This window comes from Balaenoptera acutorostrata, chromosome 17 (genome assembly GCF_949987535.1).
Source record: "Balaenoptera acutorostrata chromosome 17, mBalAcu1.1, whole genome shotgun sequence".
Lineage (NCBI taxonomy): Eukaryota > Metazoa > Chordata > Mammalia > Artiodactyla > Balaenopteridae > Balaenoptera > Balaenoptera acutorostrata.
In genome coordinates, this window is record NC_080080.1 from 57542406 (window position 1) to 57561692 (window position 19287).

General features: G+C 35.1%; 1 protein-coding gene across 4 annotated transcripts in view; it reads left to right on the plus strand.

The window, feature by feature from the left end:
* SNX16 (sorting nexin 16) overlaps positions 1-19287 on the plus strand; it is a 41938-nt gene that overhangs the window by 11713 nt on the left and 10938 nt on the right. For all 4 annotated transcript variants that reach the window (XM_007185112.2, XM_007185111.3, XM_007185114.2 and 1 more), the window contains one exon: positions 6038-6186. In XM_007185112.2, the coding sequence (XP_007185174.1) occupies positions 6038-6186 (149 nt within the window). The remainder of the gene's footprint in view (positions 1-6037; positions 6187-19287) is intronic.

A 19287-nucleotide genomic window follows, 5' to 3' on the forward strand; every position in this document is an offset into this window, starting at 1 on the left:
ATATTCTTAAAATGTTTGGTGGTGGGAAACTCCATTTATGTGACTTTGCAACTGCCCAGATGCCAAAAAGTTTCTACCATTTCTGAAAACCTCAATTTGAATGAAAAGGTAAAATATAAAATGCTAAACTATTTTATCCTTAATTAAGGTATTGTTAAGATGACTTTTTGCAACGTCAAAATACTTAAAACTATTATTTCTAATATATTTCTACCATTATATGTAAATTTTATTTTCTGTTTCTGAGTTCTTCTTATATGCACGATTTAAAAACCTGTAATTCTTTACTTCTGTTTATTTTTTTTAATGATTAAACAAACAAGAAGACCAAAGTAATTCATGAAGTTATCAGATACTTAAGTGGAATTCTTAGCTTTTTTATGAAATTGTTATAATTTTTGTTCATACAGTTTCTAATAGTTTCAATTTTGAGCTATTTCATCCTTTATGACTTCTTATTTTTCTTTTCAGGACTCATATTATTTAGTGTTTACTTCCCTTTGTCTCTCTAGATTCATCTTTATTGCCAAAATATTTATCTTACACAAGCTGAGATTTAGATAGCTCTTAAGCTTTTGAAGAAAGATGTTAGTAGAAGTTTAATTTAAATCTAGTAAATATCTCCTTGATGCTCTGAGTTGGGCACTTAAAATTGATAAGTGTCTGTGTCAGTCTTCTAGGTACCAGCAAGAGCTCCACCCATCACCTGATTTTACTGGCAAGAATCAAAAATGTGTGTCAAACACCAGCAGCCACACAGTTTAAATGGTAGTTATTATTTTTATAATTGTTAAAAATAAAGTAAAATCTTAGGATCTTTCATTTTATAAAACCAATCATGAAGTATTTGTGAAATGAGTAGTTTGAGTTCAGCACTGTGCTAGGAATTTGGTATTATATAGAAACTATTTAGATCTGATTTCTAACGTTGAAGAGTTTATGTTTTCCATTTATCTATACTAGGAGGAAAAAAATAGTTAATTGACAATATGAAAATTATTTAACATAGTTAAAATAACACTGTTTAGAAAGAAAATTTTCTGTAGAACGCTAGTCTTTTTTTTATTCCTCTTTTTTTAATTTCCTGGGTTATAATCTGGCTTCAGCTTCTCTAGGAGTTTTTAAGAGCCTCTTCTGGGAAAGTGAGAGGGCAAAGTCATGAGCAAGATCTGGAACACATAGAGCTTTTCAGGGTTGAGACATCTGGCAGGGTTGTAGGGCAGGCTGGTGATGAATAATTTGCAGAAATATGGCCATGAGAGTAGGGTTTTCTCTATATTCTACTTAAAAGCTCGCTATTTTCTACTTCCAATTTGCAGAGTAGGTCAAAGCTGAGTATTTCTGTGAGGTAAAATGATTATTCTCAGTTGGAATTAGAATTCTCTTAGAATTCTCTCGATTCTAAGTCTTAGCTGTACTAAGCAGAGCACACAGCAGAGCATAGGGAGGGAGCAGAACCATTATCAGATCACTGTCAAGACAAGCCAAGCTCATATGAAAATCTGGGCTAAGCTCAACCAAGCATTTGATCCTCTCATTAAAAAGAAATTCAGTGGTAATCCTCAACATGTCTGTCTCTTCGGTCACACTGTCCTGAACTGTCCTGAACTGATTGACATCAGGCAGTTCATAAGTAGTGTCCTAAGTTTGCCTTTTACTGTCTTTCTGGGGTTTTTTTCACTTTTTTCCTTTGTTGGATTTTATTTCCTTTATCTCATGTCTTCTTTCTTGAATTACTCTTTCCTTTTAGTAGAACTAATCCCCTAGTAGCTTTTTGAGGAAGATTACATGGGATGTGATGTCTTTCAGACCCCACATGTCTAAAAATATTCAGTTTTCATACTTGGTTGAAATGTGGGCTAGGTATAGAATTATAGATTGGAATTTTTTTTTTCAGAATTTTGAAGACATTAAGCTATTTTCATCTTGCTTTTAGTGTTGAGTATTACCCTTGAGAAGCCCAAAGCTATTCTTGCTCCTGATCATTTGTATGTCACCTGTTTTTTTCTTCTTTAGAAGTCTGTTGAATCTTCTCTGTGTAATTAATCTGAAATTTCACAATGACTTTTTGTAAAGTTCTTTTCTTCTATTATCTTGTACACTCTGTGGGCAACCCATGTGTTTCAGATCAGAAAAATGTTTTTGAACTGCTTTATTAATGAATTCCTCCCTTCTGTGTTGTCAGTTCCCTCTTTCTGTAAACTTTCTTGTAAAACAGACATTTGGGCTGGTTCCAGATCTTTTCCTCCCCTTTCTTTACTACCTTTTTCTTTTTTGCTATTTGGAAGGAGATTTCCTTATTTCTTTCTAAAACCATCTTTTTATTCTCTGAATGTCCCTGTTTTTGGTCATTTTATTCTTATTTCTTGAATGTAGTATCTTAATCCATTGAGTGTATTAGTGATTTTTTTATTTGTATTTTTATTATTTTATGTTTTTTTCTCCTTGTGCTGTCTGTGTTCTCTGAGTTACTTTTTTCTGTTTGTCTTTGTCTTCCATGTTAAGTAATAGTATGTAGTAATTCTTTCTGGTTGTCTGGTCATGATTAAAAGTTGGGTACTAAAAGCTGATTGGAATCTCTTACTCCATGGGTGAGGCTTATGTTGACTTTAAGATTCACTGTATAATGGGGAAGGTGGGCTGTGCTGGAGAACTTCTGATGTCAGGATCTTAAGGTCTTTCCTGTTGGATTGATCAGACTCTCCAGAGAAGTGTTTTCCAATCTCCTGCCTTGTGCTGCCAGTTTGTGAGCAATTTGAGGTCCCTGTAAGTATAAACCTGGTATAAATTTTTCTACACTTTGGGTTTTCTTCATTCTCCTGAGTCAATTTCTACTCTCCTCTCTACTTTTTGGTTTCCAGTATGTTGTTTTATGTTTTTTTCTCTTCACTGTAGTTTTAGCAGGGCTGCAGAAAGAGAGAATTAGATGAGTGTACTCAGTTCTCCAACTTAATCCAAAAATTATGTGCATTACTTTTTTTTTTTATAGAAAGTATTTATTTATTTATTTATTTATTTATTTATTTATTTATTTATGGCTGTGTTGGGTCTTCGTTTCTGTGTGAGGGCTTTCTCTAGTTGTGGCAAGTGGGGGCCACTCTTCATCGCGGTGCGCGGGCTTCTCACTATCACGGCCTCTCTTGTTGCGCAGCACAGGCTCCAGACGCGCAGGCTCAGCAATTGTGGCTCACGGGCCCAGTTGCTCCGTGGTATGTGGGATCTTCCCAGACCAGGGCTCGAACCCGTGTCCCCTGCATTGGCAGGCAGATTCTCAACCACTGCGCCACCAGGGAAGCCCTGCATTACTTTTTTAAAGGCTTTTTTATGGAAACATCAAATGCGTATTATGATGTCATTTCACAGGAAATCTATTAATGTTTAATTTAATGAAATATAAAAACTAGCCTTTACTAAAGTTATTTCAAGCTAATGGATAGTTCCCAAATTGTCCTTTGTTCAAAATAAAGTTATTGAGTAAGCACTCATAATATAAACACTTTGTCAGGGCTCAATTGTGGAACAACTCACTCTTTTCTGAGGATTATTTTTTTAGGGGAAAAAAGTCTAACCATGCATGTGGACATATGTGACATTTAAATTTTAAAGCTTGAAATTAATAAAAAGACTATTTTTATTTTCTCCTTATGGCTTTTATTACTTTCATTGCAAACACAGTAAATGACCAGACTCCAAGGCCAAAATTATCTGTTTCCATCTTGAAATCAAATCAGGGTTTTCAGTAGAAAAATATAGACAGAATTTATGTTCTATATTTTTATTTAGCATTTTACCCTGTGAATTTTCTCTTTTGCTAGTCTTTTTTTTACATCGTGATATTTTGTCTTATATTTAAGTATAGAAATTTGAACAGTACATGATTTCATTTCATTCATTTATTGAACATAGATTGTTGGCTGCTTGTAATGTAGCAGGCATTATGGTAGACACTGGGGGTGCAACTATGAATAAGACAATCATTACAATGTAAAACGATTCTAAGTCTTAGCTGTACTTTGGACACTCCTGGAAAACTTTTTAAAATTACAATGCCCAGGCCATATCCCAACTAAATAAATGCAAATATATCAGAGATAGGACACAGTCATTGATACAAGATCCTCATTAATTATCCTCAGAAAAGAGGGAGCTGTTCTACAATGGAGCCCTCACAAAGTGTCTATATGAGTTCTTACTCAAAGTTCCTTGGGTGATTCCAATGTGCAACCGAGGTTTAGAAGACTGGTCTGGTAGAAGAGTCCAAAATTAAATAAATGTTACTTAATTTACATCGTGATAAATGTCATTTAAAAAATAAATTAATGATTTGAGAATGTGTGGCAGATTGTCTTTTCTAAAAATGTATGCAGCAATATTCTCAGTCCCATATGCTCTTCCAGAATCTTGCCTCTGACTATCAAGAAGTAGAATCTGTTTCCTCTCCCCCTTGAACGTGGGTGAGCTTGTGACTGATCTAACCAATAGAGGACGGTGGAACTGATGCTGTGGGATGATGAGGCTAGATCATAAGAAGCATACAGCTTCATCCTGGCTTTCTCTCTTGGGATGCTTCCCTTTGAAACCCAGACTTTATGCTGTAAGAAAGTCCAGGATACATGGAGAGGCCATGTTAGGCTTGTGACTGACAGCCCCAGCCAATGTCTCAGCCAACAAGCAGCATGATCCAGTATAAATATGTGGGAACGAACTTCAGTTGCTTCCAGCTCCCAACTTCAAGTTTCCAGCTGAGGTTCTAATTCATTGTGACAAGACAACCCATCCTCACCATTCCCTGTACAAATTACCAGCCCACAGGGTCCATGGCCTAATAAATGGTTATTTTACACCACTGAGTTTTGAGGTAACTTGTTATCCAGTTATAGTCACTTGATCAGAGTGTATAAAGAGAAATCTAACTGAGCTTAAAAGGTGGAAAAGTCTTTCCTAAGAAAGTAAAATTTAAGCCAAATATGCAAAATTGATCATAAGCCAAAATGTAAAAGCTAAAACTATAAACACCTTAGGAAAAAACATGGAAGAAAATTTTTGTAACCATGGAGTGAGCAATGATTTCTTAGATAGTATCTAAAAAAGCATAAACCATAAAAGAAAAAAATGGATGAATTAGGTAACATTAAAATTTTTTAAATGTGCTCTGTTAAGACTGTTAACATGAAAAATCAAGCCACAGTCTGGGAGAATATATTTGTCATACATATATCTGACAGAGGCCTTCTATCTAGAATATATAAAGAAGTCTGACAACTTAATCAAAAGACAAGTAACCCAGTTTTTTTAAAGCAGTGGATTCAGAAGATTTTTTTTTTTTTTAAGTAAACTAAAGAACCATTTTGGGTTTTTTTTGTTGTTGTTTTTTATTTATTTATTTATTTATTTTTGACTCTGTTGGGTCTTCGTTTCTGTGCGAGGGCTTTCTCTAGTTGTGGCAAGTGGGGGCCACTCTTCATCGCAGTGCACGGGCCTCTCACTATCGTGGCCTCTCTTGTTGCGGAGCACAGGCTCCAGACGCGCAGGCTCAGTAGTTGTGGCTCACGGGCCTAGTTGCTCTGCGGCATTTGGGATCTTCCCAGACCAGGGCTCGAACCCGTGTCCCCTGCATTGGCAGGCAGATTCTCAACCACTTCGCCACCAGGGAAGCCCCAGAAGATTTAAATAGATAATTCACCAAAGAAGATATGCAGATCCAAGCACATGAGAAGATACTTAACACCATTTGTCAAGAGAGGAATGTAAGTTAAAGCCACAATGAAATACTACTACACACCCAGTGGAATGGCTGACATTAAAAAGACAAGCAGTGCCACGTGTTAGCAGGGACAGGGAGCAACTGTAACTCCTATGCATACACAACTGGTAGAAATCAAGAAATAAAAAAACCAAGGCATAAAAAGCATAGCTGAATTTAATTCTTTTATTGTAAGCTTGTTATGTGAATAGTTTCACATAGTCAACAGGATAGATTTTGTAGAATTCATATAATTGAGTTGAACATTGTATCTTCTTTTTTCTTCTTTTTCAGTTAAAAGAGATGTTTCCAGGCTTTCGATTAGCACTTCCACCAAAACGCTGGTTTAAAGATAATTACAATGCCGACTTTTTAGAAGATAGACAATTAGGATTACAAGCGTTTCTTCAAAATTTAGTAGCTCACAAGGACATTGCTAACTGGTATGTAACAAATTGAATAACAGGTTATAACTGCATTCCAATAATTGGTTTAAACTAAAGAATAAATCTGGGACCATATATATTCAAGCAGAAAAATATACGGTAGGCATATTTATCTCTAATACAGCACTAACTGTAATTTTCTTGCCTTTTTTCAGCAAGGACTTTATTTGGTGTTTGATTTATATTAACACCTCTAAAAAGTCAGCAGAGTTGAAAATTCAGTGTGCCATATATTCAAACCACCCAGCTATAAACTTGATTTTAGAATTTTAGTAATAATTTAAACAGAGTGGCTCACATATTGGTAGATTTTTAGTTAAATAACACTATATAATTTTGATGATAATATTTATATGTCTCCAAAGTAATGCAAAAATATGAAAATTGTGAAGTCAGCTTAATTTATACAGAGGGTAAAGTGAAAATACCAGAAATCATTAAAAAGGGAAAGAAAGGACCTATATGAGTTTTTTGTATCTGAATATATTTACAAGAAAATTGCTATATGATTTAATATCATCTGGGTATCTAATTTTGGAACTTACATTATCAGATAAATTAGAACCATTGTGAAAAAAATTAGAGAGCATTTACAGTGAAGCAATAGCATATTGTATGGACACCTGTGTCCGTAACTATCTTTAGCAATTTTTCACATAAGAATGGAAAACAAATAAGAAAACTGCCCTTACTTTTTTCACCCTTTTTTCTTAGTCCTTCTTTTATGTATATCACCTTATATTACACATGTACTATGCATATACATATTGCTTCTTTTTTTTGAATTTTATTTTATTTATTTTTTTTGTACGGCAGGTTCTTATTAGTTACCCATTTTATACCTATTAGTGTATACATGTCAATCCCAATCTCCCAATTCATCCCACCACCACCACCACCCCCACCACTTGCCCCCCTTGATGTCCCTACATTTGTTCTCTACATCTGTGTCTATTTCTGCCCTGCAAACCAGTTCATCTGTACCATTTTTCTAGGTTCCACATATATGCGTTAATATACGATATTTGTTTTTCTCTTTCTGACTTACTTCACTCTGTATAACAGTCTCTGGATCCATCCACATCTCTACAAATGACCCAATTTCGTTCCTTTTTATGGCTGAGTAATATTCCATTGTATATATGCACAACATCTTCTTTATCCATTCATCTGTCGATGGGCATTTAGGTTGCTTCCATGTCCTGGCTATTGTAAATAGTGCTGCAATGAACATTGGGGTGCATGTGTCTTTTTGAATTATGGTTTTCTCTGGGTATATGCCCACTAGTGGGATTGCTGGGTCATATGGTAATTCTATTTTTAGATTTTTAAGGAACCTCCATACTGTTCTCCATAGTGTCTGTATCAGTTTACATTCCCACCAACAGTGTAGGAGGGTTCCCTTTTCTCCACACCCTCTCCAGCATTTGTTGTTTGTAGATTTTCTGATGACGCCCATTCTAACTGGTGTGAGCTGATACCTCATTGTAGTTTTGATTTGCATTTCTCTAATAATTAGTGATGTTGAGCAGCTTTTCATGTGCCTCTTGGCCATATGTGTGTTTTCTTTGGAGAAATGTCTATTTAGGTCTTCTGCCCATTTTTTGATTGGGTTGTTTGTTTTTTTAATATTGAGCTGCATGAGCTGTTTATATATTTTGGAGATTAATCCTTTGTCAGTTGCTTCATTTGCAAATATTTTCTCCCATTCTGCAGGTTGTCTTTTCATCTTGTTTATAGTTTCCTTGGCTGTGCAAAAGCTTTTAAGTTTCATTAGGTCCCATTTCTTTATTTTTGTTTTTATTTCCATTACTCTAGGAGGTGGATCAAAAAAGATCTTGCTGTGATTTATGTCAAAGAGTGTTCTTCCTATGTTTTCCTCTAAGAGTTTTATAGTGTCCAGTCTTATATTTAGGTCTCTAATCCATTTTGAGTTCATTTTTGTGTATGGTGTTAGGTAGTGTTCTAATTTCATTCTTTTACATGTGGTTGTCCAGTTTTCCCAGCACCACTTTTTGAAGAGACTGTCTTTTCTCCATTGTATATCCTTGCCTCCTTTGTCATAGATTAGTTGACCATAGGTGCGTGGGTTTATCTCTGGGCTTTCTATCTCGTTCCATTGATCTATATTTCTATTTTTGTGCCAGTACCATATTGTCTTGATTACTGTAGCTTTGTAGTATAGTCTGAAGTCAGGGAGTCTGATTCCTCCAGCTCCGTTTTTTTTCCCTCAAGACTGCTTTGGCTATTTGGGGTCTTTTGTGTCTCCATACAAATTTTAAGATTTTTTGTTCTAGTTCTGTAAAAAATGCCATTGGTAATTTGATAGGGATTGCTTTGAATCTGTAGATTGCTTTGGGTAGTATAGTCATTTTCACACTATTGATTCTTCCAATCCAAGAACATGGTATATCTCTCCATCTATTTGTATCATCTTTAATTTCTTTCAGCAGTGTCTTATAATTTTCTGCATACAGCTCTTTTGTCTCCCTAGGTAGGTATTTTTTTTTTTTAACATCTTTATTGGAGTATAATTGCTTTACAATGGTGTGTTAGTTTCTGCTTTATAACAAAGTGAATCAGTTATACATATGCTTCCATATCGCTTCCCTCTTGCATCTCCCTCCCTCCCACCCTCCGTATCCCACCCCTCTAGGTGGCCACAAAGCAATGAGCTGATCTCCCTGTGCTATGCGGTTGGTTCCCACTAGCTATCTATTTTATGTTTGGTAGTGTATGTACGTCCATGCCACTCTCCCACTTTGTCACAGCTTACCCTTCTCCCTCCCCATATCCTCAAGTCCATTCTCTAGTAGGTCTTTGTCTTTATTCCTGTCTTGCCACTAGGTTCTTCATGACTTTTTTTTTTTCCTTAGATTCCATATATATGTGTTAGCATACTGTATTTGTTTTTCTCTTTCTGACTTACTTCACTCTGTATGACAGACTCTAACTCCATCCACCTCACTACAAATAACTCAATTTTGTTTCTTTTTATGGCTGAGTAATATTCCATTGTATATATGTGCCACATCTTCTTTATCCATTCATCCGATGGTGGACACTTAGGTTGCTTCCATGTCCTGGCTATTGTAAATAGAGCTGCAGTGAACATTTTGGTACATGACTCTTTTTGAATTATGGTTTTTCTCAGGGTATATGCCCAGTAGTGGGATTGCTGGGTCGTATGGTAGTTCTATTTTTAGTTTTTTAAGGAACCTCCATACTGTTCTCCATAGTGGCTGTATCAATTTACATTCCCACCAACAGTGCAAGAGTGTTCCCTTTCCTCCACACCCTCTCCAGCATTTATTGTTTCTGGATTTTTTGATGATGGCCATTCTTACCGGTGTGAGGTGATATCTCATTGTAGTTTTGATTTGCATTTCTCTAATGATTAATGATGTTGAGCATTCTTTCATGTGTTTGTTGGCCATCTGTATATCTTCTTTGGAGAAATGTCTATTTAGGTCTTCTGCCCATTTTTGGATTGGGTTGTTTGTTTTTTTGTTATTGAGCTGCATGAGCTGCTTAATGGTGAAAAACTGAAACCATTTCCACTAAGATCAGGAACAAGACAAGGTTGCCCACTCTCACCACTATTATTCAACATAGTTTTGGAAGTTTTAGCCACAGCAGTCAGAGAAGAAAAAGAAATAAAAGGAATCCAAATCGGAAAAGAAGAAGTAAAGCTGGCACTGTTTGCAGATGACATGATACTATACATCGAGAATCCTAAAGATGCTCCCAGAAAACTACTAGAGCTAATCAATGAATTTGGTAAAGTAGCAGGATACAAAATTAATGCACAGAAATCTCTTGCATTCCTATACACTGATGATGAAAAATCTGAAAGAGAAATTAAGAAAACACTCCCTTTTACCATTGCAACAAAAAGAATAAAATATCTAGGAATAAACCTACCTAAGGAGAAAAAAGGCCTGTATGCAGAAAATTATAAGACACTGATGAAAGAAATTAAAGATGATACCAATAGATGGAGAGATATACCATGTTCTTGGATTGGAAGAATCAACATTGTGAAAATGACTCTGCTACCCAAAGCAATCTACAGATTCAATGCAATCCCTATCAAACTACCACTGGCCTTTTTCACAGAACTAGAACAAAAAATTTCCCAATTTGTGTGGAAACACAAAAGACCCCAAATAGCCAAAGCAATCTTGAGAATGAAAAATGGAGCTGGAGGAATCAGACTCCCTGACTTCAGACTATACTACAAAGCTACAGTAATCAAGAGAGTATGGTACTGGCACAAAAACAGAAATATAGATCACTGGAACAGTATAGAAAGCCCAGAGATAAATCCACACACATATGGTCACCTTATCTTTGATAAAGGAGGCAAGAATATACAATGGAGAAAAGACAGCCTCTTCAATAAGTGGTGCTGGGAAAACTGGACAGGTACATGTAAAAGTATGAAATTAGAACACTCCCTAACACCATACACAAAAATAAACTCAAAATGGATTAAAGACCTAAATGTAAGGCCAGACACTATCAAACTCTTAGAGGAATACATACGCAGGACACTCTATGACATAAATCACAGCAAGATCCTTTTTGACCCAGCTCCTAGAGAAATGGAAATAAAAACAAAAATAAACAAATGGGACCTAATGAAACTTAAAAGCTTTTGCACAGCAAAGGAAACCATAAACAAGACCTAGGTAGGTTTATTCTTAGGTATTTTATTCTTTTTGTTGCAATGGTAAATGGGAGTGTTTCCTTAATTTCTCTTTCAGATTTTTCATCATTAGTTTAGAGGAATGCAAGAGATTTCTGTGCATTCATTTTTTATCCTGCAACTTTACCAAATTCATTGATTAGCTCTAGTAGTTTTCTGGTAGCATCTTTAGGATTCTCTATGTATAGTATCATGTCGTCTGCAAACAGTGACAGTTTTACTTCTTCTTTTCCAATTTGCTTCTACATCTTGCTTCTTAATGTGTGCTAAGCTCAATGACTGCTTAAGATCTCTGCCCATCCCCCCTCACTTTCCTCTAATAAAGGAACTATAAGCCAGACCCCTTTTCTCATCTCCAGATTCACATCTGCAGTTGCCTCCTTGACATCTCCTTCAGACAAACCTCAAACCTAGGATAGACTTCAATGCTTACTCTCTGACTTTTCCCCCAATATTCAGCATCATCCTCTACCTAAAACCCACAAGTCATCTGGACACATCCCTGCCTTTATACTTTAAACACTACTCGAATCTGCCTACTGTTCTCCATTCCTGCCATCGCCACCTAGTCTAGCAGTTTTCTCTCACTTTAATTACTCCTTTCCCATCACTCATCTTCCTCATCCACTCTTATTTCTGTAGTCCATTGGAGCCACAGTGATCTTTTGTAATGCAGTTTAAGTCATCCTTTCTGGTCCCTGACCACCTGCGTGTCTTTCCAACTTCATGTTTTGTTATTCCTCCCTGCCCCCATTCTCTGTACATCAGCCATATTGGTCTTGTAATTTTTCAAAGTCGCCTGCTCCTTTGTCCCTTAGGACCTTTCAATATGCTAGTCCCTAGAAAGGCAACATTTCACACTACTACCCTTCCTCCCCCAGCCCCGGCCTAGATAACTCCTTCACGTTTCAACACAGACTTTTAGGTAACTGGCTGTCTGGACCAACCCCTCACCTACCACCACCGCCAAAAACTAGGTCAGGTCTTCTCATTGTATCTTCTCTACTAATTCTGAAAGTCAACTCCTAATGCCCTAAGACACCCATTGCATGTAATGAATTAACTTCTCATTACATACTTCTAGGATGCTACTAGCTATGTACCAGTCTTAAGAGAATGAGAAAATAGTCACTCACATCATTGTCAGCAGGAATCCTGTCATGGAATCCCAGCTGAGAAAGGCTACTTGGTACTTTACTTTCACAACATCTCAGTTTGTAACTATTTGTGTGATTATTTGATTGTGTTCTCCTACCAGGCTGTAAGGTGCATACATAGTAGTAGGTCATGGCTGGTTTACCCACCATTCAGTGTGCAGTGCTCAGCACAATTCAACACAGAGTCCATGCTCAATAAGTACTTGTTGAATGAATGGCAGAACTGTTGATATTTGCTGTTGTACTATTTATAAGAAAAAGAGACTGAAACAAATATGACAAAACTTAGCAACTGCGTGTTCCAGCCTAGGTGGTAGGAAGGTGGATGTTCCCTACTTTTCTATAATTTTTTACATCTCTCCAAAGAAAAAAGAAAAAAAAAAGGTTAGTGTTAATTCAGATACACAAAGCAGGAATAGAAACCAACAAAGTCTAAAATCATAGAGAAAGCCTTTGAAGAAAATATATTTTATACCATACCATAAGAGAAGACTTTTACAGCTAAGAAGTCAAAACATCATATCCCCTTTCTCTTATTCCCTATTCAGTAAACATTTATGTCTCTGTATTGCAAATATGGTAAATTAAAATCAAATTTATTCTATAAATGACTATACTCTTTTTATTTAATGAAATATTAAATAGTATGAACCATGTTGATGAACTCATCTTGTGATTTCTTGATTTTTTTAAACATTAAAAGTGTATCTTAGTTGAGATGTATCTTTTTTTTTTAATTATTGATAATAGATCTGTATCTGTATGGTAAACATTCAAGATCCTGTTTCTAAAATTGCAGTCCTTAGAACAGTGATAATGATCGTGTTCAATTTATAGATAGGTGTTTCAGGGGAAGAAAGATTTCTTGGTCAAATAAGTTGGGGAAAGGTTTCATTTGACATTCCTAGAATATTAAAGGTTCTAAAAAGTGTTGCATGAAAACCTCTATTGTGCCTCACATTTACTTGCTTACTTATTTTTGTCATATATCTCAGACATTTAAGGAATACAAGTAAGATAACTTAAATACAACTCTAAATAAGGTTTGTATACCTTGTTTGTTCTAGGGTACTATATTTTTTGCGAGTGATGAATAGCATTTTTTATTTCACAATTTAAGCAGTTTCTTAATAAATTACTGTTTAAAACATGACTTGGCAGAGGGAAAAGTTTTTAATCTGTATCTTAAGAATTTGCCCTTTGTCATACTAAGAAGGGTAAAAAGGAAGCTGAGGGTATACTTACTGAACTTAATTCATTTGAAGAAATTAAGCTTCTGTTTGAAAGAAATAATGGAGTTTATGAAGTCCTACTTGGCATGATACAGATTATAAAAGTAAAAGGAATTCAGAGAAGGGGAAGATCAGTCCTGTTTGCAGTGAATCAAGCAATACTGAAGTAGGGAGTGGGGTTTGAGAATCTTGAACAATAGATTAAGATTATAGGTGGGAGGACAAATAATTAGAGAATATCCAGAAAGTCTGAGGTTGCCAAACACCATTTATGAATTCTTATAAGGGAGGAAAGGATAAAGACAAAATCCCAATACACATGAAACTACATATTTAAGAATCACTACTTAGAATATCAGTGAGTTTACGTTACCTATTGGTATACCTGTTAGCATCCTGTTACAGTTGGAACGGCAGCATAGAAAATTACTATGTTTATATGGCCAAGTAATTATCTGATATTAATTATACAGTTCTTTCACTTTCCATTTTGATTCCTTAGCACTTCATGACACAGTTATTTGTTAACCTTCATTTTGGCTAAGAGCTTGCCAGTACACAACTGGCAGCTCTTAATATTACAACTTCTCTAACTATAACAAAACAGAAGTGAAGTAAGAACTGAAGGGATGTTAAGAATTGTTGGTTTAAATGTTTTAAGCGAATGTTATTTTCAGATGCATTTAGAGAATACAAAGTAAGAAAACAGATAAAAATGTTAATATTTTTATGATAAAGGATTTATTATTGGTTTTTGTTTGATAAATGTTTATTTAGGTCTTACTATATATAAGGTATTACAGCTACACAAAGGTGCATTAGATGCTAATCCTTTATTCAAGAAAACCGAATAGGAAGAAGACACACCCAAAAGAACTATAATGGATAGAGCTCGATCTCTTTCAGAAGAGGAAGAGAGGGAACTTTTGACTGGGAGAATTAGAGGAGGCTTCCTAGAGGGTGATATTTCAGCTGGATTTTAAAGAATGAATGCTATTTGAACCGACAAAGAGAAAGTAAAGACGGACTTTCCAAATGAGCGGGAATATTATATCAAAATGCAGAAGCAAGCAGGCAAAGTCCTGTACCCGAAATAGCATGTAACTCAGCTTGTCAAGGTGAAGGATGTGTAAAGATGGATAGAGGGGGAAGTTCTCATATTGCATAATCTGTTATAGTTAAAATTTAGCTATTTATTGTTTTATTCTAGTTTGTGCTACTTTGAAATAATTACATCATTTAATCAGCACACCAAATATCTTACTATTCTCTGTTTTCAGAATTACTACACATATATCCTGATATACCACATTTTTCTTCTTAATTCTTTAAAATACAAGGGTTAAAAGTACATATTTTTCCTTATATTACCATTCATCTATAAGGAGTTCCATGCCAAAATTCAGTGTTTTAAATTCTACATCTGTTAAAAGAAAAAAAGTGCAGATAGATCTGGATTAACAGCAGTTCATGGTTTAAAAAATATATACTGTAGTATATAGTATCCAGACATTTACATGAGGAAACAATTGAAAGAAATAAGAATTTACCCTTTGAAAAAAAAAAAGTACTTGGAAGGACATGATAACCATCTTCATGTATTTGAAAGATTGTGATGGGGAAAAGAATTAATCAAATGATATTTAGCTTTAAAGCGGTGCTTCTCCAGCTGTAGTGTGCATCTTGTTCAAATGCACGTCCTGAATTAGCAAGGTCTGGAGTGGAGATTCTGCATTTCTAACAGGTTTCTAGGTGATGCTGTTGCTGCCGGCCTAGGGACCTCATTTTGAATAGCAAGACTAACGTGTAGAACTAGGAATAAGTGAACAATTAGAGGAAGCCCCCATCAGCTCAGATAAAAAAGAGCCACATGTCATTTTAAGCTGTCTGGTATAAAAGTGTTCTGCCTTTTGAGAAAGTGAGTTTACCTTAAGCATCAATATTTGAAGAGACTAGGATAGATAACTATCAGTGGTATTAAAGAGGGAATTATTTACATGAGATATATTGGATTAGATGACTTCTTAGGTCTCTTCTAGTTGTAAAATTCAATAAATTATAATTTTTGAACAAGAATATGTAAAGAAACTATTTTTTATACATTTTCACATCTTCTCACAGGAAATTTTATTAATGTGTAAGTTGTTTTTATATGTGAAGATACTGTCAAGAGAGGTTGAGTTAGTCTTAGTATTTTTATAAAATGAAAGAATTCAGTTATATATGCAATAGTTTATATAATGACAGCTCATGAGAATGAACACATTATTGCTAAGGTCGGTTGGATGATTTTTACCACAAAATATTAGTTTGGTAGACCTTCAGTTATGGACAGTTTTTTTAATGTAATAAAGCTAAATATTTTGTATTCAGATACACGTAAACTCTTAACTTATTAAATTAGGTCTCAAAGACCTTATGCAGAATTCAGTTTTCTGGGCTTAGTAGTGAAATAATTTTAGGCAATTACTTAACTGACTTTTTTTAAACGTATGCATTTATTTTTTATATATTTATTTTATTTATTTACTTTTGGCTTTGTTGCTGCGTGCGGGCTTTCTCTAGCTGCAGTGAGCAGAGGCTACTCTTCGTTGCGGTGCACAGGCTTCTCATTGCGGTGGCTTGTCTTGTTGTGGAGCACGGGCTCTATGTGCCCCGACTTCAGTAGTTGTGGCTTGCAGGTCTAGAGCACAGGCTCAGTAGTTGTGGTGCATGGGCTTAGTTGCTCCGTGGCATGTGGGATCTTCCCGGACCAGGTCTCGAACCCGTGTCCCCTGCATTGGCAGGCGGATTCTTAACCACTGCGCCACCAGGGAAGCCCTACTTAACTGATTTTAATTAGTGTTTCCAATTAGAAAATGAAGTAAATGGACTAAATGTTCTCTAAAAATCCTTTTTCAGCTCTAAGTTTCTCATATGCTATTCCTTTCATTGTGCTTCTTTATAAATCTTGAAGACATACCGTCAGAAACAGCCAGATTCTAACCTTCTTTTAACTCTTAAGACTTTTGGTCTTACATGTTGCTGTCCTAAGCTTACTCCCTCGTCAAACTAGGCATATCTATTAAAAACTAAACTCCATCCCAAATTTGAGAGTTGTGCTGTATTATTTATCTACAACAGTGGATAGAAATTTGTTCTGATGTTCTTAATAGTTTCATTAATTTTTTTAAGAGCAATTAGCATAGCTCTTACAAATAAATTCATTATTTTTTGAATATTTATTCTGTGCTATGCTAATTTATTCAGATTCTGTACAGCCCTGGAACTTGTCATCTACTTTTTGTTGAAGCAGACTGCTTGGTAAACAGAAAATACTAATAATACAGTGTAGTAAGTCCTATGAAAGGGATCTCTTCAAGGTGGTGTAGTAATGCATATAAGAGTACTGAACCGAATAGAGTGTAGGGGAGGGGGATTTAGTCAGAGAAGATTCTATGAGGAGATAATAGATGAGCTAAGTCATGAATATGAAGTCTGAGTTAGCCAGCTGAAGGTGGGAAGGATGGGCCAGGATGACAGCAGCAAGCATGAAACAACATGATAGACATGAGGATGTACTATTACTGAAGTGTCAAATAAGAAAGGCAGTAAAAGCTTGAATGTACACAGGTGTTTTATGCCAACGCCAAGACCTTGGCTTTGTTCCCTCTTGTTAGAGGAGGCACAGATGGGTTTTAAGCTGGGCTTGACATAAAACATTTGTTTTTGAAGTATTTTTTGTATTAGAAGGAATAAAACTGAATGTAGGGACACAAGTGGACTAAAAGTAACTAGGTGAGAGATAATCAAGATATAAACTAGGCCCACAGCCTCACCTGCACATCCACCCCAGGAGGGTAAACGTGAGCCCTTCAGCTTCACACCCACCAACCCATCTCCCTCACCGTGACCCTCACTGTCACCAGCCTTGATCCCTGAGTCCCTATCCTCGGGGTTGTATTTAATGTCAAATTTTTGTTATTTTCTTTTTACTGGTAGAGAATACTGAAGAGAAATAGTAACTGATAAAACATTTCTATCTGAAATCCCTCAATTAATATTTTCATGCAGTGACTTTTTGTGCTTAATTTGGTTTTGACAGAAGTAGTATCTAGTATTTTTAGTACTTTTTCTTTATTGACCTTTTAATGAATTGTAGGCATTAGTTTTAGCTTTTTTTTAATATAAATTTTGAGATAAAGAGCTCATTTAGCTATTAAATTACTGGTCTTTTAAAATCATGTCTACATACATTAATTTGTATTTTCTTACAAAGTTATCTTTGAGTGTGTGATGATATAATATTAACTTAATAATCACATTTAATCGTTTGACATATTTGGAGAGAAGCTAAGGATTATCCATACTGTTAGATTAGTTATTTTTGAAATTATGTCAAAAATACTTACCAATGTATACATTAATACATTGGTAAACATACAATACAAATACATACCCATGAAAGAAAAAAAGGAAGGTATATTATGAAATAAAAGGTGAAGATTCACTGGATGAAATAGTTTTTTAAGAAGTTTGAAAATTACAATAAAACTCTTTTAAAGGAAACTTTTTCAAGAGACTCAAAGGAAGAGTTTAAGCTATAGGGCAAATTTGCTCTTATAAAAACAATGCTGAAGGGTACCATCTCTGGTTTCCTTATATTCAGGCAAGTTAAGTCAACAACTGATCACAATTTTAAAATAGAGATTTCCCAACCACAGTAAGAAGTTACTCTACGTGATAAAGAGAACAGAAAGATAGTCTTTCCATACCTTTCAATTCCAGATTGTTGGATTTTCTCTTAGATGGGTTTCTCTCCTAATTCTGATGTTTTTCTTACCTTCATTATCATGGTCAAATGGAAACAAAAGTATTAAAAATCAAATACAGAAGAGAGATTAGGAGGTTGTATTGAACCTATCAGTGAACAAGTAAATAAATAATAATTTTTTTTAATTGACTTCTATTTAATCCATAGACCATTTAATAATATAGACTCTTTGGTACTTATACTTTATTTGAATTTACTTGATTTGTTTATAAATTGTACATTGATAATATATAAGAAATCACTGAGCAGAACCATGGCACACATAGGCAGTCAAATATTTATCTAATCTAAATAAAGTTCTCTAGTCAGTGATTCTCAAGAAGGGGTAAAGGCTTCCTTTTCTAGGGGGGAGAAAAGGTACCCGAATTTTTGAGAAAGAAATTGTCTTCTCAGACACTACCATCTGCCAAGACATTCTTGTGTGTCCCTTTCCTTGGATGGGAAAAGAGCTTAAGAGTATTAACTTTCTTCTTCCATCAACTGAGTCCTATTGAAACAGAAGAAATGTATTGAACCCCTGAAAAAAGTGTTTTGTAAATCACAGTTGTAGTGCCAGTTTTAAATTTCATTCTTATGCTACAGATTAAACAAAGTAGGGCATGGAATATAACCTTGGAACTGTAGTGAAAAAAAATTTAGAGAATCCATTGGATTTCATTTGAGTAGAACTCTAGTGAGCCATAAATCATAAAGATTTTTAGGGAAGGAGAATGAAATGGAATAACTACTCTAAAAAAACTTTCCTACAACTAGGTACATTGTCAACATCACTGTGGATCTTGGGCTATAAACCAAAGGTATAAAAAGAATTTCTGCTATAAACCAAAGGTATAAAAAGAAATACATATATCCCTTTACCCCCTTTTTCTTTCCTAGCAGCAGCATTCCAATATTTAGAGTAATGGTGAACATAAAAATGTTACTAATGAATGAGGAAATCTGAGTATAAACTTATAAGAAGTAATGTCACACATTAAGTTGTCATACACTGAAAGTATTAAAAAGACTCTTCCATAAACTTCTTAGCACTTTCCTTTTCATCCTTAAAGGCTGTTCTCTCAGCGTTTCATCCAAACTTTTGACCTGTCAATCCGAAGATCAGTTTATTTCTTGTGCCTCATTCTGCCTAATAGTTGGTTTTCCGATATAAATAGTGGGTGGATAGAAAGTACAATATCTAAACCA